Genomic DNA, 15620 nt, shown 5'->3' on the forward strand with positions numbered 1-15620 from the left:
TTTTGGGCGCCTGGGTGGCTCAGTTGGTTAGGCGACTGCCTTCGGCTCAGGTCATGATCCTGGAGTCCCGGGATCGAGTCCCGCATTGGGCTCCCTGCTCAGCGGGGGTCTGCTTCTCCCTCTGACCCTTCCCCCTCTCATGTGCTCTCTCTCTCTCATTCTCTCTCTCTCAAATAAATCTTAAAAAAAAATTGATCTTGTTTTTTATTTTTGATACTCCAATGTCCAGAATAATTTTAGGGTCAGAGAATGCTAGAAATGGAAAAGTCAAAGGGATCACTCCCCCCCTTATTTATAAGAGAGGCAGGGTGTTTTATTCATATTGGCATGCTGAACAGTGGCAGGGACGGCAGCATTCTCCTCACCAAACACACTCACCTGGTGTGTCCACAGACATCCACAACCACTGCCTGCCAGTTCCAACATAGATTTCAAACTCTTTCAGACATGAAACTAAAGCAGTGTTTTTCCCAACCACTTCAGCTCACAGTGAACATAGAAGCTTTTTCTGAAATCCTGTGGCATGTGTAGTCTTAGACCAACCAAATATTATTTTGAAATGTAGGTTTTCTTTTTATGCCTAGGTCTTATTACCCAATAGGTGTAAATTCCTAAAAATAATTGATATTAGTGGCTGAATTTAATAAGCAATTGCCCTGTGGAAAATGCATGCCACAGATATTTTCTCAAATAATAATAATAAACTCAAGAGGCATAAATAGTGTGTTAACTATTATTTTGTCACTATGGCATTTCAAGGACCACATCCTAATCATTCTATCTTCAAAGTATGGAATGTTTTTGTTTGTTTATAGAGGGAATTATTTGAGTTGATAATAAACATATGAACCTAGAATCTTTCTTTCTTTCTTTTTTTTTGAACCTAGAATCTTTCTTATGGATACTCCCACACCTTGTGCTTCTTACTGTAATTTTAAACAGCTTGATGTATTCTTCCTCAGTTGATGAGTCAGAAAAACATTTGCCTGAAAATTTTGTCTAAATAAAAATGTCAAGCATTTTACACATTTTGTTAATAAAATGGAAATTGCCTGTCCGAATTTATGCCTTAAATAGGTTTATAAACATTACAGGGAATTAGGGGAAATAATTTTATTTTGGTGAAAAAAATATATTCATATATTCATTGAAATTACTGGTAGAAATTACCACTCAAGATGAAGTCAGTTGAGCTTCCAGTGGATAATTATCTTTCTATATGATTTCCATGGAAAGTTGTTATGCAACATTTGGTAAATTAATTAATCTTGAAGGAAAGGCATCTCAATGCCTCCCAAACCATTATATTTCTCCATTTGAATTATATGATTGGTGGAATTTTCTTCACTTCATTTAACTCCCAACTTGAATCCTCTGTTCTTATCTCTTGTGCCACTTCTATGTTCATGACGGTCAAAAGTAAATATATCCAATCTCTCATTTGCAGGGCAGTCCTTTATAAACATGAATAAGATTATTATGTGTTATGATAGAATCCTCCCCATTCTAAATAACCCTACTGACATTTGTTTACATTTCCCTTTGTAAGCCTTTTATAAGGGGAAGAGATTAATATACACAGATATGGGTATTGTCTTCATAACATCTGAATGGTACTATCCACTCCATCAAAACAGGAACTGAAAGGTCTTTATTTCTGTTCTGTTTACCCCATCCCAACTGTCAATTATCAGGATCTGAATTTTTCATCATTTCTTACAATATCACTGGTTACTGTATTCCTAGGTAGGCATTACTATTCTATCATGTGATAAAGATGAAACACAGGGACTGAATTTAATTTCAAATACAGTTTTAGAACCCAAGGGAGTTTTAGATTTTATAGTTAGACTGCTCTTTTGATGGCCAAGAGTACCTGAATCTAAAAAGATCAAGTATGAATTCCTCAAGTTTACACAGGGATCACAATTGACAGGAACTAGTCCTTGGGAATACTGTTGACCAGTCCAACACTGTTTCCATAACTGCCTCTTTTACAGATCCAAAAACCCAAAAAACAAAAAACAACACTGTAATCAGTTTAAGAGGCTGTTTTGTATATGCCCATTGATATTTTAAAAATAAAATGTATTTTTTAATTTCTTACATAGGTTACAACTGACCAATGGAAAATAAGAATCAGACAGAAGTGACTGAATTTCTTTTCTTGGGCCTCATAGATCATCTCCATCAGCAGATTGTCCTCTTTGTCATGCTTCTCTTTGTCTATCTTGTCACCCTGGGGGGTAACATAGGGATGATCATTCTCATATGGACTGATCCAAGACTCCACACGCCTATGTACTTTTTTCTCAGCCATTTGTCCTTTGTAGATATTTGTTCTTTTCCTTCCATTGCCCCCAAGATGCTGTGTGGTATCTTTGCAGAGAAAAAAGGCATCTCTTTCATGGGTTGTGCCACACAGATGTGGTTTTCTGGTTTCTTTGTGGTATCTGAATGTTTCCTCCTGGCTTCTATGGCATATTACCAGTATATGGCCATCTGTAAGCCCTTGCTGTATACACTCATTATGTCTCAGAGGGTCTGTGTGCAGCTAGTTATGGGGCTTTATGCCATGGCTTTTATAAGCAGCATGACCTATATGACATTGACATTTTGCTTATGCTTCTGTGGTCCAAATATCATCAATCATTTTTTCTGTGATATTTCATCACTGCTTTCCCTTGCATGTGCAGACACTTCCATGATTCAGTTTGTATTTTTCTTTCTGGCTGGATCTATAGGAATACTCAGTGGCCTGATCATCATGGTCTCCTGTGTTTGCATCCAGGTGGCCATCTTGAAGATCCAGACTGCTGATGGGAGACAGAAAGCTTTCTCCACTTGCTCTTCTCACCTGGCAGTTGTCTCCATCCTGTATGGGACTCTTTTATTTACCTATGTTTGGCCTGGCTCAACTTCCTCCCTGGATATCAATAAAGTGATTCCTCTATTTTATACTGTGGTAATCCCCATATTGAACCCCCTCATTTACAGCCTGAGGAACAAGGAGTTGAAAAATGCATTAGGAGGATGTTTGAAAGGAAAAATTCTCTAATAGTTTTGGTAAAATAGAACTCTGTTGTGTCATACCATAGATGTTGGTTCATAATGTGTTGTAAAAAGAACACTGGGCTGAGAATGAGAAGCTCTCTTTAATTCCTGGATGGTTACCAGGTTACTTATAGACAGTCTATATTTTTTTTTCTTCAGTCTTCTTCATTGCTAAATGATGGGGAATACAAAATAATTTACAGATATATTAAAGGTATAAATTTAATGTATGCCAGAAGAAAATCCAGAACAGTTATGTATCTCATATGTGGGATGACATTTATTCCAGACTAGAAAAGCAAATGTTAAAAAGGAAAGATGTTATAAGTGGAAGAAAGAGTTCATTAATAAAGGTTTCATAGATCTTGTTAAAAGTTGAACAATGGAAAGTGAGAGAACACTTGCAAAATGGGTGACTCATAATGAGTTAATGTCCCAGTAGGAAAGTGCTGAACATATATGTACATATATATGACACACAGTAGAGAAATGGACTGATGGATGGATGGATGAGCAATTGGCATAACTGGAAATGCAAATGGCCAAAAATATAAATATATTAAAAAATTGCTCAACTTCAAAATTTTTCAAGTAAATGAAATCAAAATGACAATGCAATGCTTCTTTTCATTTATCAGATTAGCAAGCATTAAAATGATTATGTGCAATGCTGGTAAGTTTACCACTGGATATAGACAGCAATATTACACTTAACTATAATAGCTAAGTATAGAATAGCTACATTTTCAGAAAGTAATTTGATGATAGCTATCAAAATTCACATAATCTTTGACCTAGGTATCTTACATTTAGAAATCTGTGCTACAGAAATATAAATACCAGACACAAAAGTTGCAGCATCATTTGTAGGGGGAATAAAAGGAAACTACTTTAATTTGTATCATTAGGAGAAACATACATTCTTTCTTTGAAATGTTGCACAGCTAATTATAAAAAGAGGAAATTAGATATTAATGCTTTAGTTTGGAGGAAACTTAAACAATGATACAATCATTGATAGATGGAAAAAAAAATCAAGCCAAAATTTAATCTGTAGAACTGATCACAGTTTGTGTTGGTTTGCAACTTCCTTGGGAACTTCCAGTGAAATCAGTAAGTGGCCCCCATCACAAAGGGCAGGGAGAGACCAAAGAAAGATGCAGGCCACCTCAGAACGGTAGATGGCAGGTTTAACAGGCAAGGGAACTTATAAAAAAAGTTGTCCTGAGTGCTGCAGTAAGAATGTATCTCTGCTACCTGCCAAATCTTCAAAGTTTATATAGAGGCCTTACCGGGGTTCATTCACATATAGAGAGTCCCAAGAACACATCACTGTTTCAAGGCTATGTCCTTGGGGCAGCTCTTAGGAGCAGAGAAGGTAGGTAGAATGCACATTCCAAGGATAGGAGAGGGGAGAGAAGCCCCCGGTTGCCAGGGTCCATCTCACAGATCAACCAGAGCTCAGGTCTTTTTGATGACCTCTCCCAATACTTTGTAAAAAAAAAAAAAAAGTAAAAAAGGTGGAGGTAAAACTTACCTAATGTGTAAAATATATTGGTATGTGCATATGTACATGATCATGGAGAGAAGTGTGCAGTTCCTGGCCAAACTGTTAAATATTGGTTACTTCAGTAGGGTGACTTTGGAAGTAGCAAGGGGCGGGGGTTGCTTCATGCTCATGTGAATTGTTGGACTAATTTTATTTTATTTATTTATTTTATTTTATTTTATTTTATTTTATTTTATTTTTAAGATTTTATTTATTTATCAGAGAGAGAGAGACAGAGGCAGGCAGAGGGAGAAGAAGGCTCCTTGCTGAGCAGGGAGCCCGATGCGGCACTCGATCCCAGGACCCGATCCCAGGACCCTGGGATCATGACCTGAGCCGAAGGCAGACGCTTAAAGACTGAGCCACTCAAGTGTCCTTGTTGGACTTATTTTAAAACAATTATTTAATTTTGTAGCTAAAATTTACTTTTAAAAGCTGTAATCTGTGTCAAAACTGACTGACTGACTGACTGAATGAATGAATGAATATATCCGTAAGTAAATAAATTTGGGCAAATGGACTCAATGCCTTCTGGTACAGGCTACATCTCCATTCTAACATTCTCTGATTTCATGAAACATTTTTAAATACTGGTGAATGAAATCTTTGTCAAAAACTAAGTAAAATGGAGAGATTCTTAGCAACTCTATGCTTCAATCTCTTAGTTTTTCCCTCCAAAGGTAAGTATTTTCTCCCCCCTCAGTCTATAATTTTTATACAAGGTCCTAAGTTTTCTCCTTATTAAAAACATGGAAATGATAAAATTCAAAACAACACAATGTAAATGATGAAGTTTGAAAAGTAAACTAAATGTTATCTTAAATATATCCGTATTAAATGACACTTTATACTTTTTGTAGCATAACATTTCATAGAAAGAATGGATGCTTCTCCTACTGATACAACTTGTTTCCTTTTTATTCCCCGTACAAATGATGTCCCAACATTTGTGCCTGGTATTTATACACGTGTAGCACAGATTTCCAAATGTAAGATATAGCTAGGTCAAAGATTATGAATGATTCGTTTTGTTCATTGTCAGTTTTGTGAACTTTCCCAACACCATCTTACTAAGAATTGTTAAAACTTGGGCTTAGGTGTGCCAAAGGGAAATGTATTTTTATCTAGAAAGATCAACAGTTTCTTTCCAGTAAGCCTTTGCCTTAAAATGACTCTATTCTGCATCTTCATTATATAACATGTCTCAAATCTGTCACCTGTTGAGATAGTCATTTCCTAGTATGAGAGCTAAAGTATTTTCTGTCGTTTTAATGACTTCTTAAACATTTATGATGCACATTCTATTGAATGGGGATTGGGAGGAGAACAGCAGGAAGCAAGTGATAATTATAAATTTCCTGAATTGCTCTATGGTCCTTCTCCAAGAATATGCAAATATATTCAAACCAACTGTCATTCTCTAGCTCAAGTTATTGCTGTTCTGATCTTCTAATGTATTCTGCCTAGAATTCTCTTCCTATCATATTCACATGGATTAACTACTTGTTTTTCATATACCATCTAAGTATTACTGCCACTCAGAGACTCACCCTAAGGGAGTGATTAGAGATGGGATCAATTAGAGCCCCTCTGTATTTTGCTCTTATGGCACCATATTCTTTTCCTTTAGACTTTATAGGTGTAACACAGTACATCTTAAAATAGATTTTTGGTTTTTTTGTATTAGTAAGAAATTTTCCCAACTGATTCTTCCTATAGGGCAGTGACAGAAATTCACATGCAGGTGCATTTTTTGTTTGTTTGTTCACCCTGGTGAATAAACCCCAATATCAGAGGGAAATTCTCTGTCAGTTAAGGCCTCCACTCACTGAAATTTCCTGATTTGTAATATTGGTTCCTGGCAGAAGGCTGTTGATTTTCATAAGGCACATTGTTTCTGAGAAGTCAGATGTTAATTCTAATCTTTGTTCCTCTGTAGATGAGGCATTTTTGTCTGTGGCTTCTTTCAAGATTTTTTTCTTTATTTTTTATTTTCTGTACTTTGAAAATTATATGCCTAGGTATAGTTTTTGCTGGCATTTATTTTGCTTGCTGTTCTCTGAGCTCCCTGGATCTGTAGTTTGGTGTCTAAGTTTAATTTGGGGAAAATAGTCACTTCAAATATTTATTTTTTTAAAGATTTATTTATTTATTTTACAGGGAGAGACACAGAGAGAGAGAGATAGAGTTGGGGGGAGAGGAAGAGGGAGAGAATCTCAAGCAGACTCCCCGTTGAGTGCAGAGCCTGATGCAGGGCTTGATCTCATGGCCCTGAGATCATGACCTGAGCCAAAATCAGGAGTCAGACACTCAACTGACTGAGCCACTCAGACACCCCTCAAATATTTTTTCTATTCATTTCCTTCTTTCTTCTTCTGATATTCCCATTATGTATATGTTACTCCTTTTGCAGTTGTCGCTCCACAGACCTTACTTAGATATTTGTCCCCGTTCTTTTTTTTGTCTTTGTTTTCTTTCCTTTTCAGTTTTTGAAGTTTCTATTGCTATATCTTCAGGCTCATTGATTCTCTCCTCAGCCGTGTCCAGTGTACATATGAGCCCATCAAAGGCATTCTTCATTTTGGTTACAGTGTTTTTGATCTCCAGCATTTTAATCATAGTTGATTTAAATTCCTGGTCTGATAATTCTGACATCTCTACCATGTCTGATTCTAATGCTTGCTCTCTCTCTTCAGATCATGTTTTTGCCTTTTTGTATCTGCCTTGTAATTTTTTCTTGATAGCCAGATGATGTTCCAGGTAAGAGGGGCTGTATAAACAGGTCTTTAGCAAGGTGGTGGCAAGATGTGGAGGGAGGGGAGCATTCTGTAGTCCTCTGATTAGGTCTCAGGCTTTTGGTGGAGCTATGCCTCTGGACTGTGAACTTCAAAAGAGTTTCTCAGGGTTTTTCTCCCTTGTAAACTGGGACAGGATGATGACAGCAGACTGGAGTGGGTTATTTCCTTCCTTCAGGTGGAAGGCTAGAGGAGGCTGAAGTTGGCCATTTCTCTTTCCTCAGATTCATCAGGCTCTGAGAATACCCCAGCAGGGGATTGCGTAGTTAACTAGTTTCTCCTGAGGGCAGGCTTTGTTAAGAAGTACAGACCCTCTGATGGGTTTCAGAATCCTTCCTCTTCTCCCCTGATGGAAGCACAAGGGGATTTTTCTCTTACATTTACTATGGGACCTAGTCGAACTCCTGGAGGTAAATCTCACTCTATTGTTCAGTTCAGGTTTTCCTATCAAGGCCCTGGTTCCCATGGCAGTTTCCTCTTGTGAGCAAACTGTGACTCTCTGCTTTCACCTGTCTGTCTCTCCAATCTTGGGGGCAGTGGTTTGCCCTGTGTCCTCCCCTGTCTTATAGATCCAAGAAGAATTATTGATTATTCAGTATCTTTAGCTTTTTTACTGATTAGGACAGACTGGTGACTTCCAAGATCCTTACCTGCAGAACTAGGAACCTGAAGTCCCTTCATGGTTTTGTAATAATGTTCTCTGGCTGAGATCTCTCATCTTCCAATATGTGCCTGGGGGACTTTCTGACCTTTCTGCCCTGGCTTGAAGCTCATTTTCTCAATGATATTTACTCTAACTTATTGAATGCTGAATTTATTACTATCATTACCCCATCAGGAAACTTAGATTCCCTTTACTCTGATCTAACTTTTTCCGTTATTGATCACACTTATCACTTTCCAACAAATAATACATTTAAATGCATTATTTTAAATTTATTTTTATTTCAAGTTTTTATTTAAATTGTAGTTAGTTAACATAGAGCATAATATTGGTTTCAGGAGAAGAATTTAGTGATTCATCACTTACATACAACACCCAGTGCTCATCACAACAAGTGCCCTCCTCAATACCCATCACCATTTAGCCCTTCCCCACCCACCTCCCCTCTGGTAACCATCAGTTTGTTCTTTTGTTCTCTATAGTTAAAAGTTTCTAAGGCTTTGCCTCAAATTCAAAATGGATGAAAGACCTAAATGTGAGATGGGAAACCATCAAAATCCTAGAGAACACAGGCAGTTACCTCTTTGACACTGGCCATAGTAATTTCTTACAAGACATGTTGCTGGAGGCAAGGGAAACAAAAGCAAAAATGAACTATTGGAACTTCATCAAGATAAAAACACCATACACAAAGATAAACTCAAAATGGATGAAAGACCTACATGTGAGACAGGAATCCATCAAAATCCTAGGAGTGAACACAGGCAGCAACCTCTTTGACTTTGGCTGCAGCAGCTTCTTGCTAGACACGTCTCCAAGGGCAAGGGAAACAAAAGCAAAAATGAACTATTGGGACTTCATCAAAGGAAGCTTCTGAGAGCAAAGGAAACAGTCAACAAAACTAAAAGGCAAACTATAGAATGGGAGAAGATATCTGCAAATGACATATCAGATAAAGGGCTCGTATCCAAGATCTATAAAGAACTCATCAAACTCAACACCCAAAAAGCAAACAATCCAATCAAGAAATGGGCAGAAGACATGAACCGACACTTTTCCAAAGAAAACATCCAAATGGCCAATAGATACATGTAAAAATGTGCCACATCACTTGGCATCAGGAAAATACAAATCAAAACTACAATGAGATACCACTTCACAACAGTCAGAATGATTAAAATTAACAAGTCAGGAAACAATAAATGTTGGCGTGGATGTGGTGAAAGGGGAACCTCTTACACTGTTGATGGGAATGCAAGCTAGTGCAGCCACTCTGGAAAACAGTATGGAGGTTCCTCAAGAAGTTAAAAATAGCCTGGTGATGGGTATTAAAGAGGACACGTACTGAATGGAACACTGGGTGTTATACGCAAACAATGAATCATGGAACACTACGTCAAAAATTAATGATGTAATGTATGGTGATTAACATAACATAATAAAATTTAAAAAAAGAAGTTAAAAATAGATCTACCCTATGACCCAGCAATTGCACTACAAGGTATTTACCCCAGAGATACAAATGTAGTGATCCGAAGGGGCACCTGCATCCCAATGTTTATAGCAGCAATGTCCACAATAGCCAAACTGTGGAAAGAGCCAAGATGTCTATTGACAGATAAATGGATAAAGAAGATGTGGTGTATATATACAATGTAATATTACTCAGCCATCAGAAAGAATGAATACTTACCATTTACATTGATGTGGATGGAACTGGAGGGTGTTATGCTGAGTGAAATAAGTCAACCAGAGAAAGACAATTATCATATGGTTTTACTCATATGGGAAACATAAGAAACAGGGCAGAGGGCTGTAGGGGAAGGGAGGGAAAACTGAATGGGAAGTCATCAGAAAGGGAGAAAAACCATGAGAGACTCTTAACTATAGGAAACAAACTGAGGGTCCCTGGAAGGGAGGTGGGTGGGGGATGGGGTAATTGGGTGATGGGCATTAAGGAGGGCACGTGATGTGATGAGCACTGGGTGTTAAATGCAACTGGTGAATTATTGAACTCTACATCTGAAACTAATTATGTATTATATGTTGGCTAGTTGAATTTAAATTAAAAAAAATAAAAACTTCTGCACAAAGAAAGAAACAGTGAAAAAAACTAAAAGACAACCTAGGGAATGGGAGAAGATATTTGCAAATGACATATCTGATAAAGGGCTAGTATCCAAAATCTATAAAGAACTTATCAAACTCTCCCCCAAAAAACTAAATAATTCAGTTAAGAAATGGGCAGAACACATGAATAGATATTTTTCTAAAGAAGACATACAGATGGCAGTCATATTACAATATATAAACCTACATATACAACCTACTACCCAGGAATTGCACTAGTAGGTATTTACCCAGAGAATACAAAAATACTGATTCAAAGGGACACATGCACGCTGATGTTCATAGCAGCATTATCAGCAATAGCCAAACTATGCAGAGAGCTCAGATGTTCATCGATTGATGGATGGATAAAGAAAATGTGATACACACACACACACACACACAGAGGAATATTACTCAGCCATCAAAAAGAATGAAATCTTGCCATTTGCAATGAAGTAGATGGAGCTAGAGTATATTATGCTAAGCAAAATTAGTCAGAGAAAGACAAATGCCATATGATTTCACTCACATGTGAATTTAAGAAACAAAACAGATGAACATAGGGGAAGAGAAGAAATTGATTTTAAAATTTATTATTTATTATCTTCCCTCATTAAAATGAAAGTTCCATGTGTGCATATTATTTTAATAAACTTATACAACTCAACCACTATTTGGACATAGTGTATGCTTGATATTTATTCAATAGTAAGATGGTGTGACTTTTAGTATGAGAAAAAAGTCTGACTCATGTGATGGATGAGTAACCTCACTATTATTTGGTCATCACACATTCTTATGCTGACTACATGCATTCTTGATGTATCAGAGTCTAACACAAATGCGTGCTTGTTTCTCCATCTTACCTGAGGGTCTTAGAACACTTTAATTCCATTCAACCCACTCTTAATTTGAATGTTTATTGTTATCATTTACATCAGCTTTCTATAAAAGACACTATTATCAGTTTCTATTAGTTAATATCTCTGTAGTTATTCACATCTTAATTTTTCTATTGAAATACATGCCTCTCTGGATCCCTAAGGTTCCATAAGAAGTAATTTTCTTTCTGAGTAAAGAACTTATTAGTATTATCTCTAGTTCAGCCTACACATGAAAAAATTCTCTTAGATTTTGCATGTTTGAATATGCCTTCATTTCATCTTCATGGATAGTTTCATCTAGTGTAGGATTCTCAGCTGAGAAAAGAAAGTGTTATTAAGAATATTGTTAAGGAAAGAAAATATTCCATACAGTATGGAAAAAGAAATCACATATAAGTAGAACTGTGCAGTTCAAACCCATGTTGTTCAAGGGTCAACTGTAATAAGTTTTTTGGGATTTCAAGAGGAAGCACTCATTTTGGTTTTAGGTTGAAGATTGTTTAATAAAAAGGAAAAACACCTATGTGTAAGTTGTTTGATATTTAAAAAATATCCCCTATATTTGGTGTTGTGGACTGAATTGTATTCTGCTAAAATTAATCTATCGAAGACCTAAACCCCAATGTGACTGTATTTGGAGATAGGGACTTTACTGAGGTAATTTAGGTTAAATGAGGTCATAACAATGTAGTAGTTAAGTTTTGGGGGAATCAAAAATTAAATGCAGAATTTTGGCTGCTCGGGGGGTTGGTGCCCTTAACCCCAGCAATGTTCAAATGTCAATTATATATGAAACTTAATATTGTGGTTGTGGAATTTTCCAGGTGCTCTGATTTCTAACTACGTATGTATTAGAGCACATATGGAATTTAGTCTGTAGAGCTCTGTTCTGGGGCATCACCTAATATGAATGATTTCAAAGTTAAAAATATAGTATATTTATTTCACTGATAACCAGAAATGTTTGACCCCTGAGAGTATATTACTTATATAAAAGTGTATCTGCAAGTTGTCTCTTGGAGTCCTTTTCCCAATTGAGAAACCTCCCCAGTCATTCTGAATAAACCTAAACCAAGATATTTCCAAATTGTGTGTGTATTTGATTTTTCTGCATTTATGTCCAGTCTCCTTAAACAATCTGTACCAAGTTTCAGGGGTAGTTTTTGAATTGTGAATTTCTGTCTCTTGGCATCCAGTGCTTCTTGTTCAATAGAATTCTGCTTCATTTTTCAGAGATGATCCCAAGATGACAGTATTTTTCTTTTTCTTCAGAATCCTTCCTCGAGAGAAATCCCATTGTGAGGTAATATTGTCTCAAACTCTAACACCCATGTCACTTTAATTTCTCCTCAATGGATGTAGACTTGAGGTTCAGGATTCTTCAGAGATCAGCTGCCAAGTGACTCGAAACTTAAGAAAAATATGCACTTCATACTGTGCCACATGAGATTCAGAAAAGGACAAGGAATTATTTCATCTGCTAAGAGACCCTGGTTAATCAGGACAAAGATAACCCATCTTTTTCATCAGAATATAATAAAAATCCATAATACTTCAACAACACTACATTGGAGACATTTTATTCTTTTTGCCTGAGGTCAGAAGCTGAAACATTTTGGTACAATTTTGAAGTAATTAAAAGGGGAAGAATAAAGGATTTTACCAAAGAGGTAAGTTTGCTAAATATTGGATAAACCAAGTCCATAGAATGATATTACTATGATGATATGGCCAAAATTAGTTTTTAAACTCTCCTAATAGAATAGATCAGCTCAAGTGTTCTTGTGCACACTTCACATTAAACGTAAAATTTACATGATTCTTAAACCTGAATAGCAGGTCTTTTTGGTCTTTTTGAGTTACCAAAATATTCTTTCAATCTCTCCATTTTAATGAGAGTCTGGTGATGTAACATGACTAGTATTCCACTGCTAGTGGGTTTTTTTTTTTTTTTACATATACTCTTTCAAAACTAATTTTCCTGAATTCTATTTCATTACTTTTCCTGCAATTATACATGTCCATTCATGAGCAAATAAAAGCATTATTTGCAATGGGTCATGCTTCTGTTGGAAGCTTAGATTTGTGTATGAAATATCATTAAGTGACATTCACCCATTTGACTAATGCAAACACAATTCCTAGGGATCTTCCATGAATAATTTATTGGAGAGATAAATGTGTAACCACTTTTGCCAACTATAGTCATATCATAATGACATTTAAATTTACTTTAAACATTATTAGATTTCATTGGACAATGACATTTTATATTGTATTTGTTACACAAGGGATTCACTGGAGGGTTCACATGTAGAGAAATGTAAGAGACTCTATAGTAGGGCTTAGAAGACTTAATGTGTGTGTGTATCATCTGGGAATCTTGTTAAAATGCAGATTTTGACTAGGTTTAACTGGAGTGGTGCTTCAGATTCTGCATTTCTGATAAGCTTTCAGTCAGTGCTGGTGCTGCTGATTCATGGACCAGACATTGAATAGTGAGGCTGTAGACAGTTCAGATGACTGTTCCACAGTGTCCTATACCTTGACATTGTGTGGGTCATTTGAAATGGTCTGTCTTCCCTATTCCTATTTTATGAGTCAGAAATATTTGATCAGGAATTTATCAAAATTAATATTTCTTCATCATGATGTCTTGAATTGTGTTCTTAGGGAAAATGAGGAATTGGAGAAAATATGGTTGACATGATAATGATAATTTTCTTTTCCCTCATTCATTTATTCGAGTATCTAATACTTTCCCCACTCTGATAAGCACTGGGGATACAAACATGAGGAAAGAAGATGTGCTTTGCTCACGTTGTTCTGTGTTGGGAAATAACGTAGTATATTGATAAATGCTGTATAAAGGGACATTATGTGCTCTAGAATTATGATGAGGGACAAACAAAAGGTGACTTGAGGTCCCAGACAAACGTCATAGAGGAGAGAAGAGAAGGAGCAGGGAATTAATTTTTAGTGAGCCCTTATTATATAGCAGGTGTTTTGCATGGCTAATTTAATCCAGTCTTTCAAACAGCTCTGTGAGCTAAGTATTTTTCATTCCTTTTTAAATTTACATTAATAATACAAAACTATATATGTAGAAAAAAGCAGAGCCAGTGTTTAATTCTAGGTTCACTTGGTTCTAGTTTTGAGCTGATTCCTGTCTCTTATGCGGTCTCAGTCATATAGTGGCATTTGAGCTGAGATTCCTTCTTTCCTTCATGGCACTATTTGCTCCCTGAGATGATACATGTTTATACATTGTAGTGGGTTGAATAGTTCCCCTTGTAGTTGAATAGTTCCCCCAAATATTCATGTCCGTCCAGGGCTTGAGAATGTAACCTTATTTGGAATAGGCTCTTTGCAGATATGATTGAAGTCATACTGAATTAGGGGAAGCCCCTACATCCAAGGACTGATGTTTTTATAAAAACAGGAGAGGACGTAGAGACACACAAATAGGAAACCATGGGAAGATGGAGTCAAAAAATGGTGTTAATCTGTCACAAACCAAGGAATGCTAGGAGGAAGCAGAACGTGGAAGAGACAAGAAAGGATTCCTTTCTAGAGCCTTCAGAAGGAGTGCGGCCCTGCCAACACCTTTGTTTTCAGACTTCTGGCTTATGGCTATTTGAGTGGCGGCCTTAGAAAACTAATATACACATGCAATAATTATGCATTTATGTGTTTGTTTATAGTGTTGTATCTAACTGGAAAGTAAGGCCCTCTTATTTTACAAATACTTGGTTTTTCACTCAGACATGGTTACAGTGTCCAAGGCTATGCCTGGAGTCCATGCCTGGATAGTAAAAAATGTTTGTTGAATAAAGAAGTATGTGAACAAATTTGTGAATTCCAGATTTTTGATACCTCTCCTTTTTCTCTTTAAAGGTCCATTTCTATGTATATCGCATACGGTGGAAAACATCAGTTTGAGTTTTTATTAGTATGTTGTCAGGACAAGGAAGTATCATAGTAATAGCTGTGGAGGAGAAGGGTTTTCCCATCTTAATAATGTGAGTTACCTTTTCAAGCTGAATGCACTCAGGATTTGAACATTTTATTTATTTTTGCAATTTTCCTGGAATGTGAGTTCAGCACTGGTTATTATTTTTCCATTCAACCAGAAGGAAATGGAAACTAGATGTTGTTGTCTCAAAATCATGAAACTAAAGAGCTGAAGGCAATTTTGGACGATCCATATAAGTTAAATAAATAAGTAAAACTCATAGACATTAAGAATAAATTGCTCAAGGTCACATAGACAGCAAAATATCCATACCTCAGAGCCTGGGAATTTGACTAATTCCATGAATGTTTGCTGTGCTTTTCATGATTTTAAACAAGTTATTTAGCATATTATGATTTAATAAAGCTGAGTAGCAAATGCAAGGGTGTTTGTTATATACATCTCTGTAACTTTTTATGTATTTGCTAATGGGTTAAAAAGCTATTAATTATTAACCTATAATTACTGATTATATTGCTAGCCCCCAGTTAACTACTGACCTATAAAAACTTTTTTTCTTGCTCTCATTACAGATTGTCACCCAACA

At 36.3% G+C, this 15620-nt stretch overlaps 1 protein-coding gene across 1 annotated transcript; it reads left to right on the forward strand.

Annotated features, from left to right (window-relative positions):
* The first annotated feature begins 2125 nt into the window (after nucleotides 1-2125).
* Nucleotides 2126-3068, forward strand: LOC123856395 (olfactory receptor 5G3-like). Its single transcript, XM_045892597.1, has one exon. It carries the CDS (start codon nucleotides 2126-2128, stop codon nucleotides 3056-3058), a length of 933 nt encoding a protein of 310 aa, XP_045748553.1. The 3' UTR covers nucleotides 3059-3068.
* Nucleotides 3069-15620: the final 12552 nt, after the last annotated feature.

This window comes from Mirounga angustirostris, unplaced genomic scaffold (assembly GCF_029215605.1).
Source record: "Mirounga angustirostris isolate CCGP_5_RB_7025 unplaced genomic scaffold, mMirAng1.0.hap1 SCAF_13, whole genome shotgun sequence".
In the NCBI taxonomy this organism is placed as follows: domain Eukaryota; kingdom Metazoa; phylum Chordata; class Mammalia; order Carnivora; family Phocidae; genus Mirounga; species Mirounga angustirostris.